This window comes from Alosa alosa, chromosome 2 (genome assembly GCF_017589495.1).
Source record: "Alosa alosa isolate M-15738 ecotype Scorff River chromosome 2, AALO_Geno_1.1, whole genome shotgun sequence".
NCBI lineage: Eukaryota > Metazoa > Chordata > Actinopteri > Clupeiformes > Clupeidae > Alosa > Alosa alosa.
In genome coordinates, this window is record NC_063190.1 from 6577444 (window position 1) to 6592613 (window position 15170).

Here is a 15170-nt window from a genome sequence, read left to right on the forward strand (position 1 = left end):
CACATCGCAGCACACACACACAGCGCCTGCACACACACACACACACACACACACACACACACGCACACACACACACACACACACACACACAACTATTGGACTGTAAACAAGGAAGACAGGAGTACTGCGGGGTGGTGGTCGTGGACGGACTGAGATGGGAAGAGGGAGAGCTAGATGTGTGCGATGGTGTGTAAAAGCTTGTATGTGTAGTGTGTTTGTGGGGAGCGGGGTTACATCACATTTATGGATTTATATAGTGAGTGAACGAATGATGGGATGACACTCTTGCCAATTCACTTTGTGCACCCACACCCCTTCCTCTCAAAACAAAAATACTTTCTGGAAAGAACAAGGGGAAATCTCCCCAAAAGGATGCTGCTTGGGCTAACAACTTGACAGACAGAACCCAAAAAAATAAAATAATACCCATATCCAAAGTCACTGGTCTAAAACTGTAACAGACTCTTCAATCAGTAGTTCATCAACATTGGGAGAGGGGCTCTCTTTTTGACCCAGGGTGCACCAGTTGCTTCTGGAGGCGGCTCCTGGCAAAAGAGGAGGTGCCGTCCAGCGCTCCGGCCACTCCGGCCGTTTCCTCACCCTGCAGAGGGAGGCATCTGGCGCTCTCCACCACGACCCCACCCCCCACAACCCTTTAGTTCCATGGCAACAAGCAGGAGAGGAGCCAATCGGAGGCCAAGCGTATGAACCGATGCCCAAGACTGTTCCTGTGGAGCTCAGCTGAACAGCGAGTGACGGGTTTTTGGAGGGGGCCGAAGGAGTCCTACCAGTCTTAATAGTAGTAGTAAGTATTAGAAGTGATCAAAAGTAGTAGTAGCAGTAGCAGCACTATCTGTACTGTAACAGTAGTAGTAAAATGGTGCCCTAGTAGTTGTCGGTGCTGTTGGTTGGTCAGTTGGGTGGGTGGTGGATAAGAGTGTGAGTGTGGCTCTACTGGTCTCCCTTGGCGCTGGCGTTGTCCAGGGCTGCGGCGGCTGGAGGGCCTGGGTTTCGGGAGCGCTTGTAGAGACGGTAGCCCTTTCTGCAGAGCAGGACGAACCAGTAGACCTGCGGCGCCATGATGCACATGTTGCCCAGGTTGGTGGACAGGGGCAGGTGGAAGGGCACGCTGTAGAGGGGCAGCCCGTAGTGCTGGCCGTACACCCAGTACATGTAGGGGAAGAGCGTGATGCGGCACAGGAAGAAGGTGAGCAGCACCATGCCACCGTTGGCCTTGTGCACCCAGTTGTCCTGGAGCCCCAGCTGCGATAGGGAGAGAGGGAGGGAGAGAGGGGGGGAGAGAGGGAGAGAGTGAGACATAAAAAACAAAGAAAAGGATGTTGATTAATATGAAAGAAAAAAAAAGTAACCAAAACAAAACACTGACAGAAAGAGCCACGTGTTACAGCCGCCTGGTACGTCACATGAAATAATATTTTAAAAATGATTTTAAAATATACAGAACTTCAACATACAGAATTGTAGAAATTATATAAACTGCTGTATGAATTGGTCAGATATTATGTTATTTTGAAATATGTATTCCATGCAATGAAGTGCATCACACTGAGCTATCTGGTAATCTCCGGAATGACCAGATCAACTTGACCTCCATCGTGTCAAACTACAAGAGCTACTGGTCATTAATAAAAACACAGCTCCACACTGTTCCTCTATCTATGGGGACCCTGCCATTGAGAGGTGCTGACTGAGCTGAGCTCATGACTGAGGTCGTTGTTTTCTCAACCAACCACCAGGGTGCAGTGTAACATGTATGGCTGAGCAGGACAGTGCCTAGTCACTGAGAGAGAGAGAGAGAGAGAGAGAGAGAGAGAGAGAGAGAGAGAGAGAGAGAGAGAGAGACAGACAGACAGACAGACCTCTCGATCGAGCTCAATTCTGAGTCAGGAGTCAGCAGAATTGAAGACAACAGATTGCAGAGCAGGGCCCCCAGACTGTTTTCTTAAGGGGCCAGCAGTTCTGACACTGGCCGACTGACAAGTCTTTTTAAAAAGGAACCGGAACTGTTGACTTTCCTCTGGCTGCGCTGCGGTAATGTCTTCTGCAAGAGTGCCGAGTAAAAACTCTAGAATCTGTTTAAGATGTATAGACATGCAAATATGTGGTTGTGAATGAGTATGTATATGTGTGAGTGTGTATGTGTGTATGTAGAGGTTTGTGCCAATCTCTCGTCCCTGTACAAAAGCTGCATGTAGGTCACTGGTGTTGTTTATGTACCAAGAGTGTGTGTGTGTGTGTGTGTGTGTGTGTGTGTGTGTGTACACAATACATGTCAGCTGTTCCTAGAGCGTGTCTCACCTGGATGAGCATCTTCCCCAGAGACACAAACGGAGTGCTGAGCTCTGTGAGGAACAGGCAGCCGATGAAGAAATCTCCCTGGTCTTTCCTGAGGAACTGAACACCAGAGAGGAAAGAGGAGAACACAGCGTCAGACTACAGGCACGCTACACCACACCACACCACAACACACAACCACACCAAGCACAGACAAGAGTCTTGGAATATAGCGTGATGAGCCAAAACAATGATAACACACACAGACATGTTGCAATGAAAGCGAGATAATGACCCACTATGGAGCAGTTACTCAAAGACCTACGACCTCCAGTGAGTGACACAGGGCCAAATTGACCTGATAACGCACAAGGCAGCGCCGACCGGCCGGGGCAACTAGGTAGCTCGCAGGGAGCTCTGTGTTCAGAGCCACAGAGAGTGTGTGTGTGTGTGTGTGTGTGTGTGTGTGGGGTGGTTGGTTGCTGCTGCAGCCACTACAGCAGTTAGTCTGATGGGGATGAAGTGGTTTCACTTGTTTAATGAAGCAGGAGCAGGGACAGTGAGACCTGCCATCTGTGCACAGGCTAATGACCTGACACGGACACAGCCTGATGTCCCAAACACACATCTGCCTTACGGATTACAGACGTGAACTCATCTCACCTGTCTCAGACAGGCTCTGGGGATACAATAGATCCTACTGCAAACTTAACTCATTTGAATTCATTTACTTTTGCTCTAAATAATGGTAATTACTTCATACTGACCTACGTTTGTACGTTAGATAATGTTTATATGTGATTCATATATAGCATTATTATTTTAGCACAATTAAAGGAACACACCAACTTCTTGGGAAATCAGTTTATTGTATGTCTACCCCTGAGTATGATAAGAGGATTCAAATCCCTCTCTTCTATGTGCATACAATAACCCAGTCTGACACTGTAAGCCTAGCTTAGCATAATTCACTGGAAGTGGGTTAGATCAATTAGCCTATAGCTAGCTTGTACCTGGTCTACCCACTTCCAATAATTTATGCTATGCTAGAATAACAACGTCAAAATTATTTCCCCAAAAGTTGGAGTTCTCCTTTCACAGTAAGTATCCAACTAGCCTCTGATGGCCAAGCATACAGAGACTCCAAATGAATGCCCACACTGCAGCACACACAACTGGAGGTTCCCCTATCAGAGCATCAGTTGTATCAGCATGACTTAATAACATGCCATTATTCTTGTTCGTAATGAACTAAACACTGGTAATTCTATCTAAAGCTGCAGTCACCAAAATGCCTGCCAAAGCATTTTAGTACACTCAAAACCCCCCCATCTCAGCAACCAGTAACTTTTATCTGTCTGCAGAGCCACTGATATGGGTGTTAACTAGCTGTGTGTGTTTGCATGTTTTGTGTGTGTGCGCGTGTGTGTTATACGAGTGGGTAGGAGGGACACAAAGGCCGTGTGGAGGTGGGGTGGTGTATCAGTGCAGCAGCTGGCTCTGAATAATAGAGGCGTGGGTAAGGCGATCTCATATCACCGCTGCCACTGACAGACCCACAAAACACGGGAGGGCCAGGTTTCCAAACCACCTGCCTCCCATGGACTGAAATATTAGCTGCAGAGCGTGTGCATGTCACTGTGTGTGTGTGTGTGTTGTGTGTCGTACACACACTCGCCGGCTTACGTGAGCCTGCGTGCATGCGTCGGTGCATGTCTGTGTGTCTAATCAGTAGTGTTGATGGGTCGGCGAAATGACAACACCGATTGGCCAGACAAGTGCAGGCAGACGGGGGAAGAGAAAGTTCCCGCCCCGTCCCCCATGTTGCTCCATTTTCGCTTCCTTCTCTCTATCTCTCTCTTTCTGCCTCCCTCCCTCTCACGCTCACCAGTGTCACAGGCAGCAGGATGGTCAGCAGGGCGATGTGATGAAGGACCAGCAGGAACTCCCGACGCACAAATGAGTTGACCGTCCTCCACGAGTGCTTCTTGTATTCCTCGTGACCCTTGACCCGGAAGCGGTTGTAGTGGCTGAGGTACATGGCAAAGATGTCGTATGACATGTAGGGCACGCCATACCAGATGACGAAATAGGTGGCAAGCCAATGCCTGAGAAAAAGAAGAGAAAAATAAAGAAGAGAAAGAAACGTGTGGTGACATTCTATATGGACATTCTATATGGACATTCTATGTGGACATTCTATGTGGACATTCTATATGGACATTCTATATGGACATTCTATGGTGACATTCTATGGTGACATTCTATGTGGACATTCTATGTGGACATTCTATATGGACATTCTATATGGACATGAGGGCCACATCATGCTATGAAATAACATTATTAACACTTCTACTGTAGGTACTGTATACTGAATTTCCTCCTGTCCAGCTCGCCAAAGTCCTTGTTTACTAAATTCCTTAATAGCTTCTATTAATTGCTGCCACAACAGCCATACAAGCACACTAATACAAGTTGTGTGATCTGATTAATTACATCCAATGAGCTCACTACACGTACTAGAGCACTTATCCTAAACTGTGTGTGTGTATGTGTTTTGGGGAGGGTTATACAACCACACTGAAATCACAAGATTATTTTGCTGTGCGTCTAGAGATCTGTGATTGTGTGTGTGTGCATGTACGCCTGCACGCATGCGCGCACACAAACACACACACACACACAGAAAATAAGCAATCATATTGAATTAATGCTAAACAGTTCCACTGCACACATATGGTTACCAATTTTTGACCTGGAATAATTTCATACTTCATATTCTCAACACTGAAATATTCATTGGCCATACCCACAAATATATTTACAAGTACACATTGACCTGAAAACTAGCAGACCGCAAAGATGGCCCTTTTTTCCCTGAGCCTGGTCTCGCTGGCCCTCATTGCGCTGGCTGTGGCTCTTTGCCCCCAATGCTCAGGATCATGTCTGCTGCTCACGCGCTCAGGCCCAGCGCTTAAGCCTCCGCGGGGGGATTACCGGGGCTGCTGGGAGTATTTTCGCTGGGACCTCCTGGCAAGGCCGTGAAGGGGTGGGGGCGGGGTGGTCGGATTACTCTATTGCGCTGTCCTACCGCAGCCTGTTCCCTGACGGCCAGGTGGCAGGTCACACCACCACAGGTTCTGATCCAGACAGAGGGAGAGGATGGGAGGGAGGGAGGGAGGGGGGGTTAGGGCGGGGCGGGGATGTCCTGTTGTGGGGAGGAACAGCTGGCACGCCAGGGCTGGGATCAGACCCGCGCACGGCGTCCTTCCGGGAGAGGACGGGACAGGGCGGCGTGCGAGCAGATGTGGAGCTGGAGTGAAGGTGGATCTAAAAAGGCCAGCCATCTGGAGGGGGCTAACGGACGTAATTACCTCTCTAGTGGCTGCTCAAGTAGGAGATCAGGCATTAGCATGTAGCAGATCTGCGCTAAGACACAAGCCACAAATACTCCCTGTGCAACTGTGCCCTGCTGTAATCTGGAATGCTAAGATAAAACAACTTTCAACTAATATTTACAATTATCATTCAAACTAAATCAATTAAGAAAATCATATACTATTGGTGGATTTAGCAACTAACAACAACTTAAAGTGCAGAAATGGGAGGCAATTTAGTTATTTATTTATTTTTCTCTCAGTAGGGTTAACCTTAACTGAAGGTTATGTTAGTTGGTGAACTCAGTGCTTCGGGAAAGAGGTTATTGTACTTACTTGTCACTGATCACATTGCCCCTGCATGAGCACACCACGATCACCCCAGCGGTGGTGGCCATGATGGCATGAACCGAGGACACCAGCCTGGGAGGGAAGAGAACACACAGAGATTCCAGAATGACTCACAGAGCCACGGCACTATATCGGTCGTGCAGAGTCTGCAGTCCCGCTGTGAGTACCTGCTGGCCAAATGTCACAATTACCAGATGGTTTAACCCTTGAACAGAAGGTACCTATGTAGGCCTCTACCAGGTACCTGCTACACACATGGTCAGAAGCTGCTATAATGAAACAGACAAAGCACAATCAAAAGTCCTGGAAGGTGTTAAGTGATTCTGAAATATGATGACACAACATCCAACTGGAATTATGATTAGGGCTTTTGTGGGCCCCTTTCCAACATGAGCATAACTATAGCGATTTAGCAAATGCTTAGACTTAATTATATTGCATCATCCCCACTGTGCCTTAGTGAGTTTACCCATAGTCTTTTATGGACTGCAAGAATGACCCAGTGCCATAACCTACAAAGGCCATCAGAGGGATATTCTACAGCTCTGAAATGCTCACTGGTGTATGGCAATACCTTAGACCAGAGGTGGGACAAAGTCATTGTTTGGCAAGTCACAAGTAAGTCAAGTCTTAACGCTGAAGTCCAAGTCAAGTCCCAAGTCAAGACAGAGATGTCCCAAACAAGTCCAAGTCAAGTCTTCCCGAAGCCAAGTTGAGTTCAAGTCCTTATTTTTCATATCACTGTCACTGTCGTATTATGCAACTGCATGTTAATGTCATCAATCATTTCTGAATCCTTTGCACGGCACTCTTAAAATGAATTCCAAACTTTACAGCATGTTACTCCTGTCCAAGTAGCCTACAGATAGCCTACATGTTATGCCGTAATTTGATATCTGCTGAATGGATAAACATGCCTGCAGGAATAACAAATAGTACAAAACAAATAAGCAAGGCCATATCTCAATACAAGGCAAATATACATTTATTTACCTTCACATTTCTTCCTATTTCTGTTGCAAAACACAACGCTGATATGGGTGTAAGTTGATGAGTCTGTGATAGTTTTGGCTAGCTCCGTGGAGGAAATTAAATTGTTTAGGCTATCGAAACACATCACAGGATCAGAGGATCCATCATAATATCACAGGATCCCAAGTCAGACCACAAATGGGAGCATGTTCAGTGATGATCATCCCTTTTCTTTTCTCATATGCCTACTAGATAAGAGACCTGCATTCCATGCAAAATAAAAATAACGTTGCGTAATGTAAACGATGAACTGGTATGGGCAGAAAATAGTTATATTTTAATTTTACCCATGCCGTAAGTCATTTCAAGTCAAGTCAAGACTGTTATTGCTCTTATTGGGGTTTTAAATTAACATCCAGCCATGCATCTTTCCGCAGAATCCTGCATGGATATTAACTGTAACTGAACCCGTGTTCGAGTCCAGCCTGTGGCCATTTCCCGATCCCACCAGCTTCTGGTCATTCTTCACCTTCCTATCTGAATAAAGGCAAAAAGGCCAAAATATATACTAGAATGTTCCTTAAAAGGAGGGGTGAAGTCTACCGAGTCGAAAGGTTGACAAGTGTTTTGTGGTGAAGCAAACTCCCAGAGACTGTCAAGTGGCCGACGCCGTATCCAGGCTGGTGCTTCTTCAGCATGACAACGGTGGACACGTGAGCCTGGCTTGTCAGCTCACGCTTGAGTTAGCCCCCCCCCCACGGCCCGGTTAAGCGCCCCTCAGCTCACTGATTTTTCAGTACCTCGTACTCAGAAACACTGTCACAAGACCCAGATTTGCACAATCCACTCTTTGTGTCCGCTCTCCTCCTTTTGGAGTTGGGCGAGGAACAAAAGGGGGTAACCGGACGGGGAGGAAAAGGTAGCCTTTGTTTTGTTTTGTCCGCCTCACTCACGTTTTGCGTACATGCAAAAGCATACGCAAGCGTAAAGTACGTACACAGACACACACACACAGAGTCTTCTTGGCCCAGCAGTGGAGGGCAACCTTGGTGTGCCATGTTAGATGGACTCTGCCTCTGATTTCTCCTCCCCCATTACTCAGTGGGGCTGAAACGTGTTGAAAACTGGCTGGCTCATCCAGAGCTCAGCTTGCGTCTTCGGGGTTAATGGAGTGTGCAGCTGAGCAGGAGCTGAGGCTGCACTCGGCTGTGTGCTTCGGCCAGTGCCCGGAGCGGGGGCCCGAGTGACGACAGAGGCAGGATTCAGTGGGTAGTCGACTCGAGGGGGAAAAACATCAACAAAACACTTGAGAGCAGGCAAACAGCTCAGAGCACCTCACCCACTTACCTCCACACAAGCACACTTGCATCTAGGTGCACAAACACACACAAACACACACACACACACACACACAGACACTGAGAAATTGCTTTCACTTGACGGTGGGAATGATGACTGTGCAGGGTGCCGGTTCATTAACACGTCTCTGACATACTAGCTGAACTCGGAGAACAACCTGACCGGCTTGTTGTTTTCTCTCCAGATGTCTGGTGTGCCTTCATTTTTCTGCATTCCCAACCAGCAAATTTAGACACACACTCTTATCCCTCATCACTGTGCAATCAGTAGACTGAACTCAATGGAAGATAAAGTACATGGTAAACGATTAGCAGTGGTTGACCTGACATCCACAAGTTCAGTGGTCAGAGGGGGAAGGAGAGAACAAACAGCAAGCCTGGCCCGAGTCCAATAATTTAGAAGCAGCAATTTTAAGGCATGTCCTAAATCACAGCTTCAATACGGTCAGCCAAGATATTTCATGCATGAAATGGGGCACATTATCAGGAACAGTCTGATCTAAACTTCATCCTGTTTGTGTGAATGTCTTTCATTTGCACCACCGAATACAGGACAGAGGGGTCCTAACGGCCACCTTACAATGACCCGTCCCTGATGATTTAAGCTGGAAGAAGAGTAACAAAGGCTTTACTTGTAACCTTGTGCCCATTAGCAATCATCATATGGGCAAAATGCACTCAACTTGGGAAAGGGATGTGATGCACTGGTGTCAGGACATAGGCACACTGAATGGCTCTCCCTTCCAAGATACCAATCCGCTTGGGAAGTGGATGCATTCTCCAGTGCGTTGGTAGATACTTAACCACATTTAAGATATTGCTAAGGAGAATCCTACCACATTTAAACTGTGACGCCGGGATGGGCGGGCGATTGGGTTGCGGAAGGCACGTCCCTAGAATTAATACAGATTTGGACTGCTCAATTTAAGTCTTAGGGCTACTGGCCGGGAATTCGGCGGACGATTCAAAAGTTTAATCATCCTTCAGCTTAGGCAATTCTGGCTGACCTCTTATCAGTTTGAAACAGGCTGTTTGTTTGCTTACGATAGATAAAAGCACCACATAAGAGAAAAACACCCAAGCACTTTAGCTCCGAGTCACGTGAAGGATACTGACCAATGAGAATGACATGAGTTTGTTACATGAAATACAGTTAAGTCTCTTTAACATTAGTATTGTATGTATTTGAGAGGGATAATGTGAATGTCTTCTTGATATCTAATGCTCAGAATGTGATTTCCCAAATGACCCAGAGGCAGATATTCAAAAGTCTGGTATCCCACTTGACGGCACGCTGATATGCTGACCTAGTGAAATTGATGTAACACCAACATTTATTTGGCTAAATTCTAACGTGAAATGACAACGTTAATCCCAGTCTTCGATTCTCTGTATTTTGTAGAGGGCTGCCAACAACCAAATTCAAATTCACAAGCTTGATTTGAGTAACATGAAGTTTGCTTTGCAGGACATCTCGTGAAATGTGACACTAATGTTACGATTACAACGTTACAAACTACCTCTGAATGAATACAACAGATAGTTTTACCTGTAACTTTAAGGCACCAGTTAAATGAGTTTATGCTCCTGTGACGTTTCTGAGCAAAGGTAATGACACTAAACGGTTGTGTTACGTTAACTGATGTTAGATATTATAATATTATAAATGAGCATCCACCATAACTTTCTGTCTCTGGGTACCCATCTCCTCTAAACAAGTTCGAGTCAGGCTTTTACGTGGGATCTTATCCTACGGATAAATAAGCCAAGTCAATTAAAGTTGTCTTTAAAAACCAAGTAACGGGACAGCTACACTGTTAGCTACTTAATGTAACGGCGTTATCATTTCATGCACGAGCGCTAAGCTAGCATACCCTTGTGACACAAACATTGAATGCCAATTACCTAGATGCATCGTTAATGTTTAAGTCGTTTAGCTTAACGTTACATTGGCTAATAGTTTCATAAATGATTATGATAGGTTAGCTACATTTTATACACCTCTCAGCCTAACTTGGCTAAACCATGAGGCCGTTCGCTACCTTTCCAGCAGATAACGGGCACTGATCCGTTAGAGAGGATTATTGGCAATGTGATTTGAGAACCGAATGATAAAGGATAAAATTACTTACCTCTCGCTAACAAGAACAACGTCAGCATCGGTCCAATGTTTGAAAATGGACGGTAGCACTTTTCGAAACAGGAAGAACAGACCTGGAAAAACCACGACGCCGCAGCCAAGCACTTGCAACATCCTTGCGCAGCACTTGTCCGGCTAGCTAAGATGTATCTATTATTATAATCTGGGTCGACCTTCGCCGGCGTAATTTAAACACCTCGGTTCAAAACCGGTGACTGGAAATTTCGGTATACACTTGACTGCATTAGCTAACGTAGTTCTCACGCCACCAGGTCCAGTCACCGGTGACCGCTGCGCGTTTCCCTTGCCTCAGCAGCAGTACTCTGTACACAAAAACTAGCGGTGAAGGCAGCCGGCGATTGATTGGTCTTTACTCCTGGCGCAAAGCCGGTGGCCAACAAACAAGCTAACCAAGTAGCTAGCTACATCTCACAGGATTACAAATGAAGAAATCCAACATTAGAAACGTCATTATGCAGTGCGTTTTATCCTCGAGGCTCCTTATACAGATATGTCAAATATTAGTGATACGCCCATTCAAATGACTATTTTTCTCGCCAGGACAAGTTCATGGATACCGTTAGCATTCATCTACCGCTCGACAAGCATTCTTAATTCCTGTGCAATGCTACAGCCTCAACTTTGGGAGAAGGCGCCTATATTTTTGCAGGACAGCGCCCTCTAGATTTTACCTACATTAGAATATAGAATAGGCTAGGCCTACAGAACCCGTCTATTTGAAATAGGTCTGTTTAAAACCTTTTCATAGCCATTTCATTTGAATTTCAAATAGCCTACTACGAGGTGAAAAGATAGTATATTTCATAACACGTCTCAAATATTCCTTCATTCAGTTGCTGACATCATTACCAGAGGAGTTAGCCTGCAATAATGAGGCAAAAGAAACACAATTGAGAAATGTGTTAATTTGTAAACTACTGACACAAACATCCATATTGTTGCCATTTGTTGTTCTTTAAAAAAAAAAATGGCATTGCAATCATGTTTGCTAGTTTCATTATAGACATTCCTGACTGATTTAGCCCATTGTGTGGCACACCGTGGTGGCTTGTGGTTTGGCTATTTCTGAGGGTTGGGAAAGTTAATGTAACGCCATGCTCACTAAATGGTGGCGGGCTATGGTGTGAGGGCTTAGTGACCTTCAGGTCGCTCAGTGCTGATTCCATATACAGGAGCCCCTTTGTTTTCTATGGGCACCACAGAGCCCCTAATCCAGTACTTCCCTCCCACTCACCCTAGACCACCTCATGGGCTAACCAGTGACGTCACTGTCTCGCTCCCGCCCTCCCTCTCTCTCTCTGGGACATTTGCCTGAAGTACTGTAGCTTCCTCCTCATCAAGCATATTTTGACTGAGTGAGATTAATGTGATCCATATATCCACACATGCATTCATACACATGTCAACAAATATTCCCACACAATGTGAAATGTAGGCTACATATTTCCTTCATTGTGAGATGACCTAAATGCTGTTAGTTATGTGCTGTTTGTATTTATTATGCCTTTGGAGATGGTGTCTTTGCTGATGTCCTGCCAGTATTCCACAATTCACCTGTCAGTATCCTAGGGAAGCGCTGAGGAAGAGCGCTTTTATGGAATTTTTGTATAAGTATGGAGCTTTTGTATAAGTATTATCTGTGTAGGCTTCATGTTGTTTGATACTGCATTTGAATAAATAAAGTAATAAGACCAGTAAGCCTTTGAACTCCCTCGAGAAGATGTAGCCTACGATAGCTGACATACAGTAGCAGTGGCTCCGTAGTTTAATGGATACAGCTTTATCTGTATAACATTTATTGAAATAATTTTTTGCCAATTTTATGAAATATCAAGTGCATACTTCAATCACTCGGTGAAGGTGAGAAGGGTTATGTCAGTTCATTTAATGAATTCAGTGTTGGTTTGACACACTTGTCCTCAAATGTATAGTCTTGTGAAAGGACACAAGTTGAAGGAGTATTTTTAAACTGCAAATATGGACAGACTCCATATTTTAATGAGTACTGTATTTCCTTGAAGAGTTACCTTTAATATTTTTAATGCAATGTAACACAGAGTTTTAATTTCATGTCTATGTCGAACAGGGATCCTTTTGGTTTTCAAGACGTCTGTGGGTGGCCCAGTCTCAACAAAATCGGCTTCTGTGAGCACTGAATCTATGCCAATGGAACGTCTGTCCACACCTTTGGCAAGTTCCACTGCACAAACGGACATTTCAACATCTTCACTCCAACAGAACGCCACTGACTCTAACCCACAGTCTTCAAGTGAGGCTCAGTTCCCTGTTTTTTTGTTAGGTGTGGCAGTGGGAACCATTAGTGGAGCGGCAGCTGTAGGTATGTAATGCAAGCATGTACCAACACAATGCTGTCATACAATAGCTACTTTGTTTGGAATTAAACTGTCACTCAATATAGAACCCTTCAAATTGTTTAATAACAATTAATATTTCCAGGATGGTTGGAAATAGGTTGGAAGGGGTCCTCTTAAAGACAGTTTCAGTATTGATGGTAATTTTTATACCATAGATTTAATAGAGACCCAGTCAGACCAATAGTATGAAAAATAAGGAACAGAGTTTATTTACAATGATGCGCATCAAGGGAGAGACAGCATGACTTCACCTAAAGATCCATCTGCTGCTCTAACTAGACAAGGAAATAGTTAGGGTTTAAGTATCCTTCCAGACTGACAGGAGATGGCATTGGTCATCCCATCTCACGTGGACAACACTGAATTAGACTCTGATTAGTGGCAACCTGGCAATCTGGAGAAGATAGCTACTGACGCAGCCATGCAGAACAGTGAAACACTGCAAAGTCATAATATTCCAGCTTATCTCTAAATACAGTCACACACAGATATACACAGGGACAGTACAGATATCATACAGTCATTACATAGAATCATACTTTTAGTATCAAAGTGACCCAGAACATTAATGAGAATATTGGACATAATGCAGAACATTAACCCACATATTGGAATATTGGACATAATGCAGAACATTAAACCACATATTGGAATATTGGACATAATGTTCTATTCCACTTTCTCTCAGTATTCAGTAAGAGTGCCTTTCATTATGTTAAGCATTAAATCACTAATTCTTATCACTACTTTGTTTGGGCTTCTTAGATGAATGAGTGAAATGATAAATGCTCACTAACCTACTCATCAAAGCTGTTTTTCTCTTCCACCCAAATATCCAAATTCATTCAAATTCCCCTATTCAAATGACGGTCATTTCCTCCCCACCCAACCAAACACGTTTAGCAGCTAAATGGATTGCCCAATGTATTCTATGACCACTGGATACTCTTTACATACTGTAGGCAACTGTAATTCTAAAAATATTGCACATAATCAATGTGCCTCTTATACCTTTTCTTCCAGGTGGAATGATTTTTGCAGGAGTAAAGTTGAGTGGAAGACTGGATGGTTAGGAAAAGGTCTGATACCACTGATGCAGAATGCAGACTCTATAGTGGCATAAAACATATTTTAATGGAGCAAAAGGCATCTCAGGTTGATATGTGCCCATTGACAGTTCTGGTTCACATTTCTTCAGCATATTGAGCAAAGCTGGCAAATAGCTATCTTTCAGTTGAACAAACCTTAGTTTTCATGACATCATTAAAGCAACATAAGAAGTGCTATTTACCCCTTGTTGTCACTTTTGAACATACAGTACTTATCCCTTTAGCATCAGTTTTGCAATGTGCAAGGTTCCCTGAAAGTTGGAATATGATCTTAAAGGGGTACCCTCAGCACCGTAAAGTGTCAAAAAGGATCACTTCTCCACCACTGTCCACACCAGGCATCCCAGGTGCGCAATAACAATGACAGGCACTATTCTTCTTATTAGGCCTTTAAGTCAGTGTATACCATCAAAATGATTGTGAAGCTGTTATTTTAAAGGAAAAATTGCTTTAAAGCATAATATATATGTAAAGCATTTTAGCTCTTGTCATGAAATATAAACATTCCTTTAACATCTAAAATAAAATATAAATATCAAAACTCTGGTGTGTTTTCTATCAAAATGTCAATATGCAGCTAGTATAAAATAAGTAGCCTTACCACATTAACCTCACTATTTAGACTTTGATGAAGGCCAATGATGGTTGATGAGGGTTGATTAAGTTTTGAGTTATTCATGATGAATATGAACTTGACTTGCTATGAATAATAACAGTCCACTTCATGCCCATGTTAAAATAAGTAGCCCAAGGCTTCTTAAAGGAATAATGCCAACTTGTTGAGAAACAAGCTTATTTGCCGTTTACCTCAGAGTCAGGTAAGAGGATGCATACATACATACAATTCTCTGTAAATGCAACAACAACCCAGACTGACATTGTTAGCCGAGCTTAGCAATTCATTGGAGGTTAGGCCAGTTAGCACCCTTTTAGCTATAGGCTACCTAGACTATTGGTCTACCCCACAGAAGTGTATAATGTGAAATTATGTAATATCATATCCTTGCCCTTATAGTGTTCCTATAGTTTAGGCTACTGCTATAGTATGTCCCAAAATACAAGATTCCTATTGTATTGACTATAAGATTACTTTGTACTTCGTACCAAAACTGTAGGATTCCTATAGTTCTTTTTCATTCCAGTATACAATTTGATGGAGGAATTACAGA

General features: G+C 44.1%; 1 protein-coding gene and 1 long non-coding RNA gene across 3 annotated transcripts; one reads left to right on the top strand and one right to left on the bottom strand.

Annotated features, from left to right (window-relative positions):
- Positions 1–38: 38 nt before the first annotated feature.
- tlcd3a (TLC domain containing 3A) lies at positions 39–11201 on the bottom strand. Its single transcript, XM_048237655.1, has 5 exons — positions 10489–11201; positions 6012–6098; positions 4184–4403; positions 2320–2415; positions 39–1263 (listed from the first exon to the last, which is right to left on the bottom strand). The coding sequence occupies exons 1-5, from the start codon at positions 10608–10610 to the stop codon at positions 952–954; spliced, it is 837 nt and encodes a 278-aa protein (XP_048093612.1). The 5' UTR covers positions 10611–11201; the 3' UTR covers positions 39–951.
- LOC125291105 lies at positions 9402–14509 on the top strand. Of its 2 annotated transcripts, none has more exons than XR_007192923.1 (3): positions 9402–9508; positions 12604–12855; positions 13916–14509. It is a non-coding gene; the product is annotated as an uncharacterized LOC125291105 (long non-coding RNA). The 2 variants fall into 2 exon arrangements; XR_007192922.1 differs by lacking the exon at positions 9402–9508 and adding an exon at positions 9561–9964.
- Positions 14510–15170: the final 661 nt, after the last annotated feature.